Below are 21205 nucleotides of genomic sequence, written 5' to 3' on the forward strand. Positions count from 1 at the left end.
AAGCTCGACAGGACTTCTGAACAGAGAGAACTCTGGGAAGAAGAAGGCAGAGTTGCCAGCCAGATGTGGAATAACCAGGATGGGCATAATGAAGATGAGGTAACAAGTGCATGGGAGAATGTAGAGTTAAAAATATGGGTTAATTTAAGAGCTAGTTAGAAACAAGCCTAAGCTAAGGCTGAACTTTCATAATTAATAATAAGTCTGTGCCACTTTTTGTGAGTATTGGCCCCAAAATAAAAGTCTGTCTATACCAATCATCTATACATTCCATAGAACAAAAGCATTTTAACAGAAAAAAGAATAAGAAGGCCCAAATTTAAATCTCATTGTGGCCCTTAGCAACACCCTAGTGCATCCTGTTGTATACCTTAACTGGGACAGTAGGGTGTCCAGGGCCTGTTTCCCACCATAATGGGAACGTGAATGATTGATGATATCAAACAGCACTTTTCACTTCTGAGAAAACACGGCACTGAAGGAATCCTACCAGACTTGATAAGCACCTGCTACTCAATCATACTCCTCACGGCATTCAGTCCTGCTTCGGTTTGCCATACATGAGTGACTAGAACAAATTGCTCCTGCCCCGGCACCAATGTGCCCCGGCACTAGCCTTAGAAATGGCTAGTGTGTGCCCTGTGGTGATAACATCTGCTCCTGCTTCTGCTCAGGAATGAACATAAAGCATTCAGGGCTGGGCACAGAGAACTCCAGCACTGAAGGACCTCGTGGAACTGGATGACCCTATGTCTCTATTGCTTCCTCATTGTAGTAGATGCCACCAGGAAGACAATCTTTGGTTGTTTCCAGGGTGCAGGACCTCTCATCTCTCTCTCCAGATGTTCCTCTTGGATCTACCTCCATAACCAGAATGCATGTGAGAGCTTAGGTAACTTGGAAACAGGAGCATCCAGGGTAACCGAACCACTTGTCTTTATCTCTGCAAGTGTACAAACTGAAAGTTCTAATAAGGAATGAAAGCCGGGTGGTGGTGGTGCACGCCTTTAATCTCAGCACTTGGGAGGCAGAACCAGGCGGATCTCTGTGAGTTCCAGGCCAGCCTGGTCTACAGAGCGAGATCCAGGACAGGCACCAAAACTACACAGAGAAACCCTGTCTCAAAAAATAAATAAAAAATAATAATAAAACAGAAAGAAAGAAATTGTCCAAGACCACACAGTAGTAGGTCGTAACAAAATCAGCTAAAACTTAGACCTAAAGAGTGGCTGGGGCCAGACGTGATAGAGCCATAGCTGTTACACGGAGAAACCCTGTCTCGAATAACAAAAACAAAACACAGATGACTTTAGGGGGAAAAAAATCTGTTACTTTGCTTCTAATATTCATCATCTAACTTTCTTTCCTGGAACTGAAGAATTCTCTACCAGGGAAGTCTTGCTTAGAGTTAAAACCACGATTTCTGTTAGGGCTGAGAAATCCAGACTCCCAGTCATTATTCTTCAAGATCCAGTAAAGAACACAGGAGCAGCGGGACTGGGGAGATACAGAGAGCTCACTCTGAATCCGCAGAACCCACACAAAGCCAGGCACAAGAATAGCGCTTGTCTGAAATCCCAGTGCTCCTAGAGAGAGATGGGAGGTGGAAATGGGAGAACTCCGGGGAGTCTGCAGGCCAGCTAGACTGGTGTAGCTACTGGTGTAGTAACTGCAGCAGTAACTGTCAGGAAACCCTGCCTCAAACAAGGTGGGAGGCAGGGACTAATACTCAAGGTTATTCTCCGGCCTCCACATGTGTGTCATGGCCTGCATGCAGGAGCAAAGTCTGTGTGACACACATACGATACGCACATAGAAAATGAATAAATAACACAGAAACAAAACCAAGCATTCGCATCATGGGGTTTATAGTCCCATGAATGTTGGAGAGTAGTGGGAAGAAGGGGGAAGTTGAGGTATTTTTACTTCTAGATTTGGAAGCAGAGGGGTCATTTTATTGGAAGAATCTCTGAGTTCATGGAAAGAGCCTAAGTAAAACTGATACTCATGGAAGAACAGAGTGGGATGCGTGTACCTGGACTCTATCTTCTAGAATGTGCTGTGGCTGGATTCTGACCTCTCAGGGCTCTAATGATTTTTGGAGCACTGGGTGGAAAGGTGTGGCCACCAGGAGATGGTATCTAAGAGGAAATAAAGGAAAGCAGGTTTGGAAATGCCAGAAGTCAGTGAAGGGACATCTAGCCTGCAGAGTCCCATTCCCAATACCACAGAGAACATGGGCTTGTTGCTGAGAGACCGTAGGTAAGTAATCTGCATATTTGTTCTTCCAGCCTCCCCTGCAGCCAGGAAGAAATAAGTACACAATGTGGTGATTGATGAGACTCTCCCATCTCTATAAGAGTCTCACTATGTAGCTGAGATTCAAATTCTCTGTGTTGCTTAGGCTGGCTTACAACTCTGATCCTCCTGTCTCCACTGAGTGTTGTGATTATTGACACATGCCATCATACCCTACTCTGATATCATGTTCTTGGTAAATTTTCTCAAATGCAGAGCACATTACTTTTAGTTCGTCACATCTATACTTTAGCCCATTCCTGACTCTTCCTATTAATTTTTGCTCTGAAGACCCACCCTTCATATCCGCTTTTCTTGTTAAATGTTGTCTAGCAATTCACTATATTTACAATATGCACAATGTTTTCTTCCTTTTGCCACTGATTTCTTCCTTATTATCTATGCCAGTGTGTTACCTTATTAGGTAAAATGAACACATAATCAGTGTGATGATAAAAGGACATGGAGATGTCAGAAACATGATCATCTCAGATCTACTTGATTCAAGTCTAGGGAGAATTGCCTGCTTCTCTCAACCTCCTACTCAAAATAAATGCATTCCTGAATCTAGGCTGGATGTGGTGGCACATGCCTTTAATCCCAGCACTCAAGAGGCAGAGACAGGTGGATCTCTGTGAGATCGAGGCCAGCCTGGTCTACAGAATGAGTTCCACAAGAGCCAGGACTATCTAGAGAGACACTATTGCAATTAATCAATTGAAAAGATAAGCTAATGTGCAGATAAAAATGTATAGATGGAGGAATGACCGAGTAATTTTGATGATAAACTCATTAGGAGATTCATGAAGCTTCATGATCCACTTTGTAGAAAGTCACACTTACATGTATTGTCATGATAAAGAAATATCTGAGAAGAAATAATAGCTCAGTTTCAGAAACAAAATGATAGCAGAAAGTATTGGGCTATATAGTCAAAGTGATTAAAGAGAAAAAGGCTATTAAATAATAATGCTGAAATCAGAGTAACTACCCTCCAAAAAATAAAGACAAGAGCTGGAGGCATGGCTCAGTGGTTAAGAGCACTTGCTACTCAAGAGACGACCTGGGTTCAATCCCCAGCACCCATATTGGCAGCTCACAATTGTCTGTAACTCCAGTTCCTGGGCATCCAATGTCCTCTTCTGGCCTTTTTAGGTAGCAGGCATGAATGTGGTACACAGACATGTGTACAGGCAAGAGACCCATATACATAAAATAAAAAATTTTAATTAAAAATTAATCTTTATGGAATTAAAAAGTATTAAAAGTAAGTAAATAAAAATAACCAGATTATGGTGACACAGACTTTTCATCTCAGCATTAGGGAGGCAGAGGCAGATAGATCTCTTTGAGTTTGAGGTCAGCCTGGTCTACACAGCAAGCTCCAAGCCAGTCAAGATCACACAAGACCCTGCCTCAAAATAAGTAAATAAATAAAAATAAATAATAAAGACAATAGCCAGGCATAGTGGCACAGAATTTTGATCACAGCACATGGGAGGCAGAGACAGTCAGAGCTCTGAGTTCTGGGCTAGCCTGGTTTACATAGTGAGACCCTATCCCAAAATAAATAAAGACAATAATGCATATCAAAAATAACTATTGTTATGATATAGTAAGAACTCCTAGAAGTCAATACCACACAAATAATATGGTAAGAAGGTTGTCAAAAGATGGGGCTGAGAAAATAACTCAGGTGGTAAAGTTTTTGAGCTCCTGGGTTCAGTCCTCCATACCACAAAACAAAAAGAACAAGAACAGAAAAATAAAGAAAGGAAGGAAAGGAAAAATGAGCAAAGACCTCAAAAGGTATTGAAAGGATGCACAAATTTAGGAGCTGGGGAGCAGTTAAGAGCCTGTACACAGGACCTGAGTTTGATTCCCAGCCACCTTGGAGGCTCACAACCACCTATAACTCCAGCTCAGGGGGAATCAATGCCTCTAGCCTCCCCAGGCACCCATATTAGGAAGAACATACCCCCAACACATGTATATACACATATTTAAAAGTAAGCCTGGCAGTGGTGGCACATACTTTAATCCCAGCACTTGGGAGGCAGAGGTAGGCGAATCTGAGTTCGAGGCCAGCCTGGTCTGCAGAGTGAGCTCCAGGACAGCCAGAACTACACAGAGAAACCCTGTCAGGGAAAAAAAAGCAAGAAAACAAACAAAAAGAAAATAAATCCTTTTTTTTTAACAAAAGGATACATTGATTTTTAAAAGTAAACATATGGGGGTGGGGGTCTTTTTTTTCCTTCCTTCCTTCCTTCCTTCCTTCCTTCCTTCCTTCCTTCCTTCCTTCCTTCCTTCCTTCCTTCCTTCCTTCCTTCCTTCCTTTCTTTCTTTCTTTCTTTCTTTCTTTCTTTCTTTCTTTCTTTCTTTCTTTCTTTCTTTAAGACAGGGTTTCATATGACCCAGGCTGGCCTTGAACTCACTATTTAGCCAAGGGTGACCTTGAATTTGTGATCCTCCTGTCCCAACTCCAAGTACTGGGATTTCAGTCATAAACCACACCTTGTTTTTATACTGCATTCTCATTATTCTGCTTAAATACACTGACTCTGCTCCTTCTCCAACCACGTGACAGTTTCAGACTTCTGGATCAAGTGCGTGCTGTTCCCATAATTCCTTGGGGGCACCCAGGTATGACTGAGGTAGCATCTGACAGTACAATCAATGCAAGAGACTTGAGAAACACCTCTTTAATGAACCAGTGCCACAAATCACTGGAACTGAACAGACCAGGGACACGGTCATGGCTCCGAAACTTGCTCTCTGTATGACGGTGGTCACGGTAGTTTAATCTTGCAAAATGGAGTACTTCTATATATTTTCTGTTGTATAACAAAATGCCTGAGACTGCATGCCTTATTTTAAAAGGGGGTTTACTTAGTTCAAAAAAACTGGAAACTGAAAGTCCAAGATGAGGCGGTCCCATTGTCCCGGCTTTCGCCACCTCAGCCCCTGTTACCTGTGTCACAGGATGGCTGGTGGCATTATAGCAGGATCACATTGGAAAAGAAGAGGACATATGGTTAGACAGAAGGTCAGAGAAACTCAGGCTTGTTCTTTCCAAGGATTTGTTTTACTTTCAATGATGTAAATGTATATGGAGGAGATTGTTCACCTGTGTACAGGTGCCCACTGAGGCCAGACGTATTGGATTCTCTTGGAGCTGGAGTTACAGGAAATGTGAACTGCCCAACTTGGATGTTAGGAACCCAAGTCAGGTCCTGTGTAAACTTCCTGGACAAACAGTGTGTGAAGTGTATTTTGTGTGGTACCTGGAAACACAAAGGCACAGAGTTGGTAATAATTGCTATTGCATTCTTGTTGAAGAAGGGACTTCTGTACTAAAGTGGTGGCTCTTGGCTGTAGTTGGAGTTTTCTCCAGTCCTGCTCAGGCCCGCAGCTGCTCAGACCCAAGTAAACACACAAAGACTTATATTACTTATAAACTGTAAGGCCATGGCAGGCTTTTTGTTATCTAGTTCTTATATCTTAAATTGACCCATTTCTATTAATCTATAAACTGCCATGTGGCTCGTGGCTTACCAGTACTTTACATCTTGATTCTCATGGTGGTGGATTCTCCTGATTCAGCCTTCCTGTTCCCAGAATTCTACTCTCTGCTTGTCCCGCCTATACTATACTTCCTGCCTGGCTACTGGCCAATCAGCGTTTTATTTATCAACCAAATCAGAGCAACACATTCACAGCATACAGAGCGATATCCACAGCACTTAGCTTTGGAGGTCAGATCAGATATGTCCAGGAGAGAGAGAGAGACTGTGCTTTGCTGGGACTCTCTGTTCCAGCAGCAGCCAGCCCCGTGAGCAGCAGCAGTTAGGGGCTAGTGAGCAGGATGCAGGGTCAGCCCCTCCTCCAATTTCTTCCCTCCCTAAATAAGACAGCTCCAGGCTGGGCCACTGCCGGCAGACACCATGCAGCTCCAGGCCTCCTTCTCATTTTTCCTGATCCTCACGTTCTGCCAAGAGCTTTGCTCAGAACCAAGAAGAGGTTGGTATGAAATGGGGGGTCTCAGCATAGACCAGGAAAAGAGCAGTGCAGAGTCTGTTCCTCGTCCAGCAAGGACAGGCAGCTAGTTCAAGTCATTGATAGACACTGTCAGGTGTCTGTTATGTACCAGGCACCATCCTAGGAGCTGGAGTTTCAGCCACCAGCCAAAGACACTGCCTTTAAATTCTAGGGGGTGGGGGAGGCACACAACATACATCATAGTATAATAGACAGTGAAGGAGCCATAGGAAGGGAAAAGGGGACTTTAAAGTTTGGACTTGTGATAGCCAAAGTGAGACCAAGGAGGAGAGGTATAAGCTCAACTTTGACCTCCTTACAGGGCCAGGCTCCTTGGGCCACTGTCTCTACTGCAGCTTAAAATCTACAGGTGCAGGTGGATGGGGGTGGGAGAGAAACAGAGATGGGGGAGGAGAGCACACACCCCACCAGGACAACAACAGCAACGTGGTGTATCCAGACCTTTTGTGAACAGTAGGATTCCCTTTACAAATATTTAGAGCTGGCATACAGCTCAGTGGAGGAACACTTATTAGCATGCATAAGCCCTGGGCTCCCCCAAGTCAGTAGCATCAGGAGTCAGGTGCTGGCCCTACTACTTACAAAAATCTATGCCTCAGAAGTGTTGTTTGGTCTCTCTGAATGTCAGGTTTTTCATAAGAGCAATGGTTGTGTCTGCTTTGTTGATAAAATATGATGTGTATTTATTTGTTAGTGTAACAGCTCTCAATAGCTTCTTATGAAATACTTTGGTCACATTCAGAACACACTTGCGAGCATGCACACACACACACACACACACACACACACACACACACACACACACACGGAAGGGGCACACAGGCAACATTTAAAAGCAGGTGGGAATCCACCTCCTACTGAGTCACCTGGGGTCAAGGAGGATGCTACTGTGACCAGGATGTCACATGCCATATGAACATGCTCCCTCTCCCACCCCCTACCCCCCACCCCCCGCCGCTGCCCCAATCCACTTCCATCTTGACTGGATAAGCTAATTTGCTCCTGTCCATTAACTTTGGTACCCAGCACGAGCCTTACAGGGCATGGACAGGAGAGAACCTGAACCTCTCCCCTGCCTAGGCTGTTGCCAAATTCCACCGAAAGTGTGTCCATCCACCCATCCATTCTACAATAAAGGAGAGAGGTTGAGAGCTGGCAGACTTTTCCCACTGGATTGCGCTGGCTTTGTGTCTTGGTTCTCCCACTACCTGGCATTAAGACAGGCACTTCATCGCTCTGTAGTTTCCTCATGTGGCATGATAAGCCGTGATACCTGGAGTGAAGGGACCCACAGATGCACTTTAGCGGTGGAGAACTGACCTGGCACACACGAGGCCCCTGGCATCTTCCCCTCGCCCCAAAGTTGCCGCGAAGAGTAATTACAGGGACTGAGGAGACTAACGGTTCTGTACAGTGCTTTCCTTGAAAGTATGAAGACCTGTGTTTGCTCTCCAGCATCTACATCAAAAGAAAAGGAAAGTGCCAGGCGTGTGGCACACTTGGCATCCTAGAGCTGGGGAGGCAGAGAGCCACTGTCCAGCCAGCTTCACCTATTTGGGGAGCCCCAGCCTAGTGAGAGACCATGACTCAAAAAAAAAAAAAAAAAAAAAAAAAAAAAAAAAAAAAAAGCCAGAGAAAACAACACCTAAGTTGTCCTTTGGCCTCCACAACATACACGCGTGCGTACACACACACACACACACACACACACACACACACACACACACACTCACACACACACACACACAAAATAGCAATTGCAAATACAAAGAAACTTCTAGCACTCCTTAGAGGAGCTCATGGTTATTGCTGCTTTGTTGGGTGTTTGCCGAGAACTCAGAGACAGGCCTGCATTGGGAACTAGGGCTGCAGAGTCGGTAGGGAGGTTTGCGTTGCTGGGTCTCGTTGCTCAGGAAGGAGAGGATGCTTAGGGGCAGCTCACCATTATCCACTGATTTTTGAGTTGTTGGACTTAATGGTGCTTTTTCTTGGTTGTTTTTGTTTGTTTGTTTTTCCCTGTTGCTGTTGTTGTTGTGTTTTGTTGAGATGGGTCTCACTATATAGCTCTGACCTGGAGCTCTCCCTGTAGACCAGGCTGGCTCCAACCCACAGAGATCCTCCTGCCTTTGTCTCTCCTGAACGCTGGGATTAAAAGCGTGTTCCGCCTCCCCCAGCCCTTGTTAGTTGTCTTTAACCTTTCAATTAGCCCAAAAATGTGAACATTAGACTCAAGACACTCAACGCAGATGAGATAGGTCCTTTGTTCAGGGGTACACAGTTAGTGTATGTCTGAGTCCGACTTGAAACCCTGCTCTCAGGTTCAAGGCTCACCCTTCCCTGCAGAAGCGTGCAGGATCTGACTGCAGCATGTCAAATCGGAGGGGGCAAAGGGGATACAGAGCTCAGCTCCTTGGTGTCACAGACAACAAACTGGAGACGTGGAGAATCGACGGCTACACAGCCTCATGCCGTCGTGGGTGGCAAGGCCAGGCTGTGAGTCCACCCCAGTCGAAAGCCCAGGCAAGGAGGTTCACTACTTCCAGGAGTGCAAACCTCGGCTTCTGTGGAGATGGATCAGGTTGGGTGGGAAGAAGTGCCTATCATGGATGGCCTCAGCCTTGCACCTTGTGGCCATGGAAGCCTCCAGCAGAGGGGAGAGTAGCAGAAGGGGTGGTGATGGACATGGCCCCCTTAATCACTCTTCTTCTTCAAGTGTCCAGGAAGCCCTTACCACCTCTGTGCAGCCTTCCTGTGGATAAAGGCCAGTGTCAGACCATGGTACTGCGGTGGTACTATAACACCAAATCTGGCAGGTGCGAGCGCTTTGGCTACGGAGGCTGTGGAGGCAATGAGAACAACTTTCTGAACAGAAACATATGCCGGTTAACCTGCAGACGCTCCTGATTTAACAAGCCTGTACAGCCCTCCATGAATTCAAGTTCCCCAGGGGTCCCCTGAGGCTTTTTGTGTGTGAATAAAAAAAAGTGCATTCCTCTAAACACACTTCCCTAAAATCAATTCTATCTCAGAAATTGCACAAATGTTAGCATCCTGATTAAAAATCTTTCCTTGTAAAATACAAGTACATTGGGAAAATTTAGAAGTGCCCTTCATATCTTAGCACCAATTACTGTTCCACCCATCTGAAGATAACAACTTCAAAGTGAGAGAGCTGAATCGAACTAAAAGGGCCTATACTGTCACATGGGAAGAGAACCGAAGAGCCCTGGTCCCAGGGTCCCTTGGTTGTCCTTAAGCAACAATGATTAATCTCAGAACGGAGGGGAGGAGGACGTGAAGCCTGTCTGCTCTGCTATTTCAAGGACAGATGAGGCACAAAGCTAGGCAGGGACTTCTTTTTAAACCACAGGGTGGGGCCAGGGAGACTGCTCCGTGTACCGGTGCTTGCCACCAAGCCTGAGCACCTGAATACCGTCCCTGAAACCCACCTGGTAGAAGGAGAGAGCCGATTTCTGCAAGTTGTCTCTTTCTGAACCTGATGCTTGCCATTTGGCTAGCTTGACTGTCCCAAAAGGTCTAGGAATGAACCGGTCTCCAGCCCCACCCCCATCCCCAGTGGTAGGGTTAAAGGTACACTGCTGCACTTAGGTCTTATACACGGCTGCTAGGGATCTGAACTCAGGTCCTCACACCTGTGCAGCTGCCCCTTCACTGACAGCTCCTCAGCAGACCCCTGGCCTCTTATCGACTTCTCGGAGGACTCTGGTAGCCAGGAAGCCTCATGAGCATGTTCTCCTAGCTCTATGTCTGGCAGATAGACATGCAACACACCCAGGGGTGAATCTGAGTGATTTCAGAGGTGTTCCTTGACCTCTAAGAGGCCGTGTTGGCTCTATGATCCTTGGAGACTAAGGAGCCTCACAGGATTGGTGCAAAGATCCACCAGAGAAATGCTAACACTCCAGAGACACACCTGAATCATTGTTCTTGACTTCAGAACTAATCTTCCTCTGGATTTTGAACCTGGATGACCCAGTTGTCCTATATTTTCCCACCCACCTAAACCAAGCCATGGGAAACGGGGACAGAAGGAAGAGAGCGGGTGTTATGGCTTCTCCATTGCTGAAAGTGATCACTTTATTGGTTGGAAAAGGGAGATGCTTTGGAGGGCCCAGGAAGAAACACAAAGGCCAGAGAGAAGGGAGGCCACAGGAATGACACCAGATGCACAATCCAGCAGAAGCATCCTCTCCCGTTCCTCGGGCTGGTGGTGGCTGAAGCTGGAGGAAGAAAACCATGGCACCATCAACAGTAACATCTGTCATACTAGACACAAGTGTCATCAGTGTAAATCCTGACACCGCTTCCTACTTACCTCCATCACACTTGTATACACAGCAATGCACTACCTTCTTGGGGGCTCCGCCTGCATTTTCCAGCAGGTTCTAGACCCATCTCTTATGCTTCAGATCAAACCAAGGACCTGCTTGGATGTACCATGGTCCCAAACAACCACTGGGACCTCCCTGGAGACCCATAAACATTTATCTTCCTAGGAATCTTCCTGCTACCTTCCTGACATTTATCCCCATTCTGTAAGCAAAATAATTGTCTGAGGAGATGAAGAGGCTAGGTAAGGGTCAGAGCTGAAATCTGAATCCTGGTTTTCCTGCCTGCAATGCCTACCATGCAGTTGGCATTCATGGAGATTAGAGACAGTTGGCATCATAGCAGGGCTCAGGTCCTAGGAAGACTGTGGTTCCCACCTAGTCACTGAAAAGCATACTTTGAAATAACAACCGTGAGACGTTGGGCACATGCCCCATCTCGGGCTTCGGTTAACTCTGTGTGCATTAATGGATCCCCCCAGCGATCTGTGGTTGCCACCAAAGGCTTGTCCAAGTTCTTGCTCATCCTTCTTCCTCTGCCTTGAACAGCATCCCTACTCTGTATCTCACCAACCATGAATCATTGCCTCATCCTTTTGTGCCAGCTCAAGGTCACCCCCTGGGATGCTTTCTCCGACTGCCCCTACTCCATTCTCCCTCCCTCAAGTCTGAGTGATGTTTCCTCAGCTGTGTTCCAAGGCAGTGGGCACTGATTGATGGCTCAGGTTATGTCATCAATTCTTCCGTCTCAACCACTGCACTGCAAGCTCAGGGGAGCGGTCTCCTTTCTGTCCAGAACCTCAAACAGCCACTGCTGTATCACTTAATGGGCCAACCAAGTCTCTGTCTCCATTTCTCCCTTTTTAACACTTACTGTGTGACATAATGCTATATTAAGGGTTTTGTTTTACACGTACATGTGTTTTTCCTGCATGTATCTGTGTGTACCTGGTGTGTGCAGTTCCCTTGGATGCCAGAAGAGGGCATCAGAGGCCCTGGAACTGGGGTTATAGATGGTTGTCAGCCACTAGATGGGTACCAGTAACCAAACCTGTATTCTCCACAAGAGCAGTAAGCGCTCTTAACCACCGAGTCACCTCTCTAGCCCCCAACTTATTAGTATTTTATTTTTAATCACATACAAAGGGAAGGGTGACTTTCCAAACTTTTCCTTTCAGGGCCTGAGGCACTAAAGGTACTGAATTTAGTCCTGGCTTGCTCAGAGTAAATGCTTAATCCATTTCAGACACAACTAATAAATGCAATGGAAGTTAATGACCTCAACCACACTTGTCCACAAAGATGAGCCATTGGAGTAAATAAAGATCAGCTTCTCTGTGTCTCACTCAACATGCAAAGAGATACCTTCTCCTCAACCCCACTGGCCATTGACTCCCCCACCCCACATTGTCTGCTCCCCTAGGACACAGCTACCCCTTTCCAATTCCTAAACAAAAGGGAAGTTCATCAGCAAACCCCACCATTCTTCTTCATGAAGGGGTGAACTGGCCACCGCTGTCCCTTGCCTCCACCCTGGTCAGGCTCATCTCATCTGTCCACTCACAGTTGAGTCTGGGAATCTTTCTCTGCCCTCAGCAGTCTAGCCACACCACAGAACATCACGAGGGCCCTTTGAAAACGTCAGGGCAAGTCTCTTTCTGAAGACACACCTCAGGGTCAAGACAACAGCCTCTAAGGCCCTCAGATGGTCTGTCCCAGACCTTTTGACCTCCCTTCATATTTCTACCCAGCCTTCGGGTTCTTCCTTAAATATCTCAGTGCTGTTCCCGCCTTCATATTGCTGTTCCCTCTGCCCTGACATGCTCACATTTTCTTTCATTTCGTACCTTCTTGGTGAGGACTGCACCTACTGTCCCATGTAAAGGTTACAGTAATGTCCCTTGTCTCCCCTCCCCCAGGAATACCTCCCTCCTGTTCTCTGTGTCCCATGGCATGTACCTCCCTGTAACATACTACCAAAATCAGCTTGTTTATTTCTTTTCTCATGCATTAGACAATAAAACCCATCACCCAGCCTTTTTTGTCTGATTTGTTTGATCATACATCCTCCACATATTGTAGATAAATATTAGTTGAGTTAAGGAAAGTGAATATACAGACAGATTTATCATCACTGTGTTTTCCAAGGTCTTTCTTTACTACTTGCTCTAAGTACCCCATACTTGGGCATCTCTGAACCCGCTCTCCCACTCCCACCTACCTCAGAATGTGGGTGTGGCACAGGTCATCTTCCCACAGCCATTGCGGCAGCATTTCATGTTGTCAGGACACTGGTTGTCCAACTGGCACTGGTCCTCGCAGATACCAAGCTTGGGGAAGTCCACACTGGGGCAGGCGCCCTGCTTTTCTGGGTAGACAAGCGAGTAGGGGGAGGTGAGCTGAGGGACAGGTAGACAATCAGCAAAGCGTGGCTGAGCACTGCCCTGAAGCTGGTTCCCCAACAACAGAGCCGCCTACCTGAGTTGATGTTGGGAACCTGAGGCCTCTCAGAGGTCTTGGGGAGATTATCTGCAAACCCCCAATTTCTGCTCTCAGATGGCTTTGAAACCCCAGCACCTCAGTTTGAGTCCCAGCTCTGCCATTTTCTACCCTTGGGGCTCAAATCTCCCAGAGCTTTAGATGTCACATGGAATCCCTGTCACTCAGTTGTGAGGTTGTTACAAAAGCAATTATCCCCCCCCCATACACCACCCTGAAAAACCAAACTACTTGATAACAACGAGTAATTACAAGCATTAACACTAACTAGTCCTGCTGAGAGCCAAGCACTGTTTAGGTACTAGTTCATCCAAGTCTCACAATAATCTTAAAAGAGGTGAATGGTTCCATTAATACTTCCTTGCATTGCAGAGGAGGAAACTGAGGCAGTATGCTCTTAAGTGCTTTGCCTGAGGCCATGCAGGATTGAAGCAAGATTTGAACCACAGGAGATCTGGCTCCAGGGTGCATGCACTAGCCACTGGCTCTCTGCTACTTCTTTTTTTTTTTTTTTTTTTTTTTTTGGTTTTTCGAGACAGGGTTTCTCCGCGTAGCTTTGCGCCTTTCCTGGAGCTCACTTGGTAGCCCAGGCTGGCCTCGAACTCACAGAGATCCGCCTGGCTCTGCCTCCCAAGTGCTGGGATTAAAGGCGTGCGCCACCACCGCCCGGCTTCTCTGCTACTTCTTAAGCTGTAAAGTGCAGCGCACAGGTAAGAGGTGGCACACATTCCCTGCGCCTGCTCTCACAGGGTCACTGCCAGTAACAATCACTCATCGCCATGGATCTCCATACACACCCGATCACCCATGCACAGCTAGAATCCCCCACACACAGACACACACCCCAAGACTATGTTCCATTCGACAGAGGTACCAGACAGAGCCAGGCCCAGCGAAAGGTAAGACGCAGACAGGGGGTAGGCAGGTAAAGGACCATGAGAGGAGAGCTTGCCAGCGTCCTGACTTTGCTACTACTGATGCTGTTGGAGGCTACCCTGAGCCAAAATGAGAATAAGGAGAAGATTTATTACCAAAGCAAGCTGCCTTGTACGGCATGTCCACTCCCGGAGGAGATGCTTTTGAGAACCTGAGAACTGTCGCGTTTAGCTCCTCCTGCACCAGTCTTACAAACTGACCTCATCATGCCTGCTTTGCAAATGAACAGGCAGCTTTCAAAGGGCAAGCTGCTCAGGCTCACACACTTAGGAAACGACAGGGCTAGGATTCAAACCTCCATGCTCCTCCCTGACTCAGGAGGCCAGCTAGCTTGTCCAGCTGACACAAGAAAACAGCATCTTCATCCACAACTCCGTCTTCCCTGGTCATCCTTTCCCAGGCCCACCTGTAGCAGCACTTCCACACCCTAAAGCTGCCGCTCAATGGCAAGCCTTCCCTCCACCTTTCTGCTCATATCACCTTAGGATCCCTAAGTTAGACATGCTCCCAGCCTCTTATTAGGGAGAAATAGTAAAGGCAAAATAGTGGGTAGGGCTGTGTCCACGATCAAGACCAGTATTTACAACCTCTGTGTTCCCATCTTGTCCCCACCTCCACCTCCTAGCCTCAGCTTTTCCCTCTTGGAAAAGAAACTTAGATTCCATACCAAGGTTACTTTCTTCCTCTGCCACAGCCGGTGGCTGTGTCGGTGGTGGTGGTGGCGTGGTGGAGACTTGACCTCCCTCTGATGGAGAAGTCTGGTTGGCTGATGGAATAGTATCCCGGAGTTTTTCCTCGTTCAGTCCTGAAGGTGGGAGGAGATGTTGTTTTGGTTTGGTTTGGATTTTTTTCGAGACAGGGTTTCTCTGTGTAGCTTTGCGCCTTTCCTGGATCTCTCTCTGTAGACCAGGCTGGCCTCGAACTCACAGAGATCCGTCTGGCTCTGCCTCCCTAGTGCTGGGATTAATGGCGTGCGCCACCGCCGCCCGGCTTAAGGCAACTTTTATAGCGCGGTTCTTACATCAGTTCGCATCAGGAGGAGATGGTTTTAAAGGTAAAGGAGGGAAGCCGAGAAGTGTCAAAGGAAGAAACGGAACCTCTGCCCGCCACAGGATGGCGGTGTGACTTCGTGCAAGAATATTTCTTTTGGCCGCTCACTTCCACAGACGTAGGGTGTGGCAAAGTTCTTTCCCGCCCTCAGGGAGAAATCTGGGGAGTCTAGTCAGGCCAGACTGTGGAAGGTCCTGAGGGAAGGACTCCGGAGGCAAGAGGTCTCCAGGGCTCGGGTCCCAGCCCTGAAGCCACCCAGGGACGACTGCCCACAGTCTCCAGCCAAGTGAGCCACTGCTCCCGGGTCCCGGAACAAAGTCTCGCTGTGCGTGCCCGGAAGCCCGTCATGCACCAGAGAATCGAGCCCAACCAGGAATGGGGGTACCCCCCCCCCGGGCAGCGCCTCGGTGACGCCTTTGTCCCCCCGCATCCACCCCAGGCCGGACCAGGGCGGGCACAGGTGGATCGGGTTTCCACCGCTTCAACCTTCCCGCGTGCCTGCGTCTGGGGTGCCCTTCTTCCCCGAGCCCCTGCGCTCCCGCCTCTCGCAGCCCTCGCGGCCCCGCCTTGTCCCAGCCAGGTTGCGGAGGGGTTACCATTAGGACTGGAACAGAAAGAGCTGCAGCCAGCCTGGCAGCACTTGAGATTGTCGAGGCATTGGTCGTCCGAGGAGCACTCCTTTGCGCAGTCAGTTCTCTCTTGGAGCTGGGGGCACACGCCGGCTTTCTCTGCTCCCGCACCTAGGGATGGTGGGAGTGGAGAACTATCGGGGAGAACCGGAGCCCAATCCCACCAGGATACCCAACTCCTGCTCCAAGATCCTCAAATTTCAACCCCACGAAGTTCTGGTGGGGTTCTGGTCCAGGGGACCCTCCTAACACTCTCCCCAGAGGGCCCCATCCCCGGGCCAGGGGTCTCTGACACTTGGGGACTCTCTGATGCTTGGCTTCAGAGCCCCAGTCCTCCGGGGACCTGAGCCTCTGGCTGCCAGCTTCGGTCATCCTGGGAGCTTCCCGCTCCACAGGGTCTCCGCCTTCAGCAGGGAGAGAGCCTCCGCCCCTCCAACTTTCAGCCTTCAGCGGTCTCCCCGCCTCCAGAACACTGAACCCCAGATCCTAAGCTTCAAGAATCGCCAGCTGTAGGCCCCAGGCTTCCCAAAATTTGCATTTTCATTGGCCTTCCCACTTTCGCCCCAGAACTCCCACTTCTAAGACTCCCTACTGGGCTCCGCATTCCCGGCTGCACTCACCTGCATCTGAGAGGTGGGTAAACAGCAGCAGCAGCCCCAGAAGAAGGCCTGCGGCCGGCAAGCCGAGGCGACAGGCAGGCATGGTGCAGGTGTGAGCCGCAGCCTGGGTGGGGGGGATTTAACCGCTCGCGCCGGGGGCGGGGCCGAGCGAGGGGTGCAGGAGGCGGGTAGGAAGCACAGCGGGCAGCGCGGGCGCCCTGCCACCTCATGCCATTTCACAATCCCCCGGGATCAGGTGTCATTCTTGGCTCTGATGGGAACCAGGAACCGAGACAGCTTCTGAGCCAGCTGAAGCCGGACACTTGTCCACCCCTCCCTCTCTTCCTACCTTTCTGGAGCCCGAGGGCAGGGCAGAGCAGCAGGAGCAGAGGGCCCAGGCCCAGGGCTCCTGGGCTCATTTAGAAAGTCTGGGGTCCTCCCTGGAGCGACTGGGGTCCAGGAATAAGGAGGGAAGGGCAAGGCTGCCGGGAGGCAATGGATGCTGGGGGATTAAGTGCTGAGACTTGGGGTCAGATGGGTCAGAATCCTGTTCAAGGATTAGTAGAAGGCTGGTGAAGTAGAGGCCACAGAAAAAGCAGTCGTTCACAAAGGAGCCCATCTGACCAGGATCAGGCCCACGGAGGAGAAACACCCGAGCCCTTTTAGACACATTTCTGCCTCTTCCTGCCACACTCCATTTGGGCAAGAATGAGGAGCACCTGAGTCTTGTGACATCTTTCTCTCCTAGGACTCGAGAGTTATTACTGTCAACTGCATATGACACACAGGCTGGACTTTGGGAGGCTAACTCCCAACCTAGGTTCTGAACCAAAGCTGCTCAGGCAAGGTTTTGAATACACATCTCTCCCTCCAGGCTGTTTCCTCCATTCCATTGCCGGCATTAGCTGGGCACCCACTGTATGACACATACAGAGAGAGTAATGCAGATGACTATGTAAACGACAGGTACCTTTAGGGCAGATTTCCGGGCTCACAGCACCTTCCGGATATCCTTCCCGTTACCATCAGGTAAAAGTTAGCAGTGCAAGCTGGGCATGTGCCGGAGTGGACCTTTGCCTAAGATCCTCCGCATGCGGATCTGTATGTGTCTCCACAATAAATTCCTCACCCTTTCTAGCCTTCTTCCTGTGTTGCCAGAGTACCACTTTGGAGTTTACTCCCTTGTTCTCCTGGCCTCTGCAGGTAACAAATGCTTCTCCTATCTTTAATGTTCTGGCTGAATTTATTTTAGCTTCACACTCACCACAATGTGAATCACCGTATTCAGTTACCATAATCAAAAGGGGGCTGTCCAACTCCTGTCTTGGGGTGACAGGGACTAGGTTTGACTTCCACCTCCACCACTTGCCATTCGAAGGACCTTGGATGAAACATCTCTCTCTTCTGAAGAACCATTTTGTCATCTGTAAAAATGATTGGGAGCTAGAAATATGTCTCAGTGGATACAGCCCTTGCCTAGTATGTGTGAGGCCCCTAGGTTCAAACCTCAGGACTACAAACAGAGAAAAAGAATAATGATTAAAGTCACATTTGATGAGAACAAGAATGTCATGTTCCTGCCCTAGAACAACCATGGAGTCCATACTTATTGACAGGAACCCCAGGGCCGGGCATATGACTACAATACACACAGCCATGAGTATCCAACAAATAATAAATGCCTACTGTTATGAAGGAGCCTGCTGAGTACACTCTACCCTTTGTGCTCCTGGGTCCCGTGTCCTCTGATGGAAAATACTTGGTGACAGAACCGTGCCTGAACTGAACACGTACTGACTGTCGTTTCTTGTCATTGTTCTCTAAACAATACGGTGTACAGTTATCCATGTGGCGGTGGGTATTTCACAAGATTTAAAGTACACCAGAATATACATGTATTCTAGGCAAACGTCACTCTAGTTTTTTTTAAAATATATTTATTTTTCTAAATGTACAGCCCATTGAACCTGTCTATACATCTTTGCCAGTGGCTGGGCCTTCTCCACACTTTGTGCTTCTGATGTAAGTTACTGGGGTTCAGTGTCTTGAAGCAGTTTGGTAAGTCCTTTACTAAGGAGCTCCTGAAGGGCTTCCTGCCCAGGGAACCCCAAATCTCAGTCTCTCAGAGACCAGAGCGGAGTGATAAGCTTCTAGTTGGGACCTTTCTTACAGAGCTCTGTCACGCTGGACTAGGTTTCTGAGCACGTACAGACTTAGACTTGGGCTCCTTGTTAGCTTTGCCCCGGGATTTGTTACTTCCTTGGCCAGCTCTCTGGCATCTTTCTCTTGCCATCCTTGGGCAGTACGATGACACTCCAAGAACACTGGTGCCCACGGCGGTCCCAGCAAGAGGCAGTAAGAGCCCGAGGTGTCAGGTGGCTGCAGGGGAAGAACGTCGTCCAGACGTAACAGACGCGTGTATCACAGGATCCACAAAGGACTCACAGACGGCGGCAGCACAAACGAGACCCGCGTGGGTTCAAACCAGACAAAATCCCTGTGCTGAGAAGGGAAGTGGGCATCGTGTCCCACCCCAACCAAGAAGCTGTTTGAAATTGACACCTGCCGGGTAAAGGAAATCAGTTCTCTCTGATGGAGTCTCACCGGGTATATCAGCCACACTCCCAGGCAGGCCCCATGCCCAGGGGCAGTGGGCCAACACAACATGGACTCCATTTTTTGTGCACTTTTTGTTCTGTTTTAGTGTGTGTGTGTGTGTGTGTGTGTGTGTGTGTATGTGTGTGTGTGTGTGTTACTGGGTTTTTGTTTGATTTTATTTTCATTGTGGGGGGTAGGAGAGAAAGAACATGAAGTTGGGTGGGGAGGTAGGAAGGGAGGGTGGATCTACAAAAAGTTGGGGGATGGAAAGAATATGATAAAAAAAATATATTATTTCTTTAAAATGTAATAAAAATTAAAACAAATATTGATGGAGGAAATGTCAAGATGTGGGGAGCCACTGCTTTACACAGGGGACTGGTGTGGTCCTGGGTGTTTGTGGGAGACGTGGAGATACTTACGTACAGCTGTGTGTATCAAACTCCAGAATTCAGAGCAGCAAATGCCAAAACAATGACCAAGCGAGTTGCACAAGAAGTACCTGCAAGCTTGCTCTAGCTCCAGCAATCCGAGACTCCAAGGCCTGGGGGGACTTTTCCACTGGGGGTGAGAGTTATCTGCAACAGTGAAAACTGGGATGTCGGCTGAGTCGGGTTTGGTGATACGGATGCATCCAACCGCTGAGCCAGTGAAGGATGTTGGTAAAAATGGCTGAAGAAAACGTCTCCTCCACCTTTGCAGGCTGGGGACTGTGGAGACATGCCGTTTTGGGGAGTGGCTGAGGCTATTTACTCTGAGCTCAGAGAAAGTCAACAGCAAGAAGGGTGAGAGCTAGGTGGGGTCACAGCCCTGGACAGGCTCCTGAAAGCCGGAGCACACAGAGGGCACTTTGGTGAACAGCTGGTTTAGCCTGCAGACCAGACGGCTACTGGACATTTATCCTTGGGCAGCGCTGCACACGGCTTTCTTCCAGAACTTATCAAGTTTCCTTGCACAGGGTGTCGTCAGGTTCAAGCCCTCCCAGCCTCTCAGGGCTCCCTTATTGAATGCCACTCTTTTCTGGAATACAGATTAGTTCAAGGCTTGAGGAGTGGGGGGGGGGGGGGGGGCGCGGGCGGCGCTGGCAGAAGATGGGGAAAACGTTCTTGAGGGATGTCAGATATTCAGCTTTATGATGGAGCTAGGCTCTGAGCTAAGCTGTTGTAAGTGTCTCTTCTGCATAAGTAAAAAGAACAAAGGCTTCATAACTGAAAACACCAGAGTCCAAGCAAGTCGAGGCGCGAAGAGCTTCTGGGCTGTGACTCAGAACAGAGCTTCCCCTCGAGGGGCTACAATTTCTTCCACAAAATGGGCATCGTTGTAGCATCTTGTAGGATGGTTAAGAGGATTAAAGAGAAGAGCAAAAAACGGGGTAGGGGGGTGGCAGATTCAGCTGGAGCACGTCTATTATTAGCCCACACGGTACATTTCTAAATTTTGAACTAGTTGCCAATGTTTAAAAGTGGAGAATTTCACATAAAAGAAATACCCTTTTCAGTTCTCTTAGAAATAGTACAGGATCTGGCAGCAAGTCCTCAAACTCACAAAGCTAGCGCAGCTAGGACGCAGCTCTCTAAACTGGGCCTGCACCACCATCACCTGAAGGGCTCGCTGAAGTGCAGCTTGCGGGGATCTGGGGCTGTAGCTCAGTTGGTAGAGGGCTTGCCTATCAACAGGAAGCACCGGGTCCATGCCCCCCCTCCCCCCACTGCACAAACTGGGCCTGGTGATGCATGCTCGGAGGTGTGGCAGCCTGTTTTCAGGTTCCTCGTGGCTTTACCCAGCAGGTCCGAATAGAGGATGATCAGGACCACGGGCCTGAGTGCAGGTGTCTGAGATGCTCTGCACTTGGCTGTGCTGGGGGAGGAGGTCTTTTGCTCCATCCCTTGGCATCTCTATAAATACCCTAGGGCAGAGACAGTTGGGCCGTTGGAAAAGGTTCCAGGCCCTCTCGAGGCTATCCTGTATTTTCTATCTGTTTATCTCCACAATAAATCCTTCTATCTAGTATTTCCTGCTGCTCACACTCAAGAAAACTCTGGGGAGCTGTGGGGTTGGTGGGTAAACGCCCCACACGGAGGCAGGGGAATCAGACATTCAAACTCATTCTTGGCTACATAGCAAGTATGAAGCCAACCTGGGCTACGTGAGATCACCTCCAGTACATGTCTGGAGTGTACACTCGTAA

General features: G+C 48.6%; 2 protein-coding genes across 2 annotated transcripts; one reads left to right on the forward strand and one right to left on the reverse strand.

The window, feature by feature from the left end:
- Window positions 1–6044: 6044 nt before the first annotated feature.
- On the forward strand, window positions 6045–9356 carry Spint3 (serine peptidase inhibitor, Kunitz type 3). The gene is made up of 2 exons (XM_006971067.4): window positions 6045–6318; window positions 9071–9356. Exons 1-2 carry the CDS (start codon window positions 6243–6245, stop codon window positions 9259–9261), a joined length of 267 nt encoding a protein of 88 aa, XP_006971129.1. The 5' UTR covers window positions 6045–6242; the 3' UTR covers window positions 9262–9356.
- A 1067-nt stretch (window positions 9357–10423) lies between these two features.
- Wfdc2 (WAP four-disulfide core domain 2) lies at window positions 10424–16598 on the reverse strand. The gene is made up of 5 exons (XM_006970992.4): window positions 16441–16598; window positions 15788–15931; window positions 14809–14946; window positions 12928–13074; window positions 10424–10598 (listed from the first exon to the last, which is right to left on the reverse strand). Exons 1-4 carry the CDS (start codon window positions 16520–16522, stop codon window positions 12929–12931), a joined length of 510 nt encoding a protein of 169 aa, XP_006971054.3. The 5' UTR covers window positions 16523–16598; the 3' UTR covers window positions 10424–10598; window position 12928.
- Between the last annotated feature and the right edge of the window lie 4607 nt (window positions 16599–21205).

Source organism: Peromyscus maniculatus, chromosome 4 (assembly GCF_049852395.1).
Source record: "Peromyscus maniculatus bairdii isolate BWxNUB_F1_BW_parent chromosome 4, HU_Pman_BW_mat_3.1, whole genome shotgun sequence".
In the NCBI taxonomy this organism is placed as follows: Eukaryota; Metazoa; Chordata; class Mammalia; order Rodentia; family Cricetidae; genus Peromyscus; species Peromyscus maniculatus.

What these genes read in the sequence shown, in the direction of transcription:
- Spint3 (XM_006971067.4), top strand. Translation starts at nt 6,243, where the DNA reads ATGCAGCTCCAGGCCTCCTTCTCATTTTTCCTGATCCTCACGTTCTGC. An exon ending in TTGCTCAGAACCAAGAAGAG is followed by an intron (nt 6,319 to 9,070) that starts GTTGGTATGAAA and finishes TTCTTCTTCAAG; the next exon opens with TGTCCAGGAAGCCCTTACCA.
- Wfdc2 (XM_006970992.4), bottom strand. Translation starts at nt 16,522, where the DNA reads ATGCCTGCCTGTCGCCTCGGCTTGCCGGCCGCAGGCCTTCTTCTGGGG. An exon ending in TACCCACCTCTCAGATGCAG is followed by an intron (nt 15,932 to 16,440) that starts GTGAGTGCAGCC and finishes CACCATCCCTAG; the next exon opens with GTGCGGGAGCAGAGAAAGCC. An exon ending in AGAGGAAGAAAGTAACCTTG is followed by an intron (nt 13,075 to 14,808) that starts GTATGGAATCTA and finishes TTGTCTACCCAG; the next exon opens with AAAAGCAGGGCGCCTGCCCC.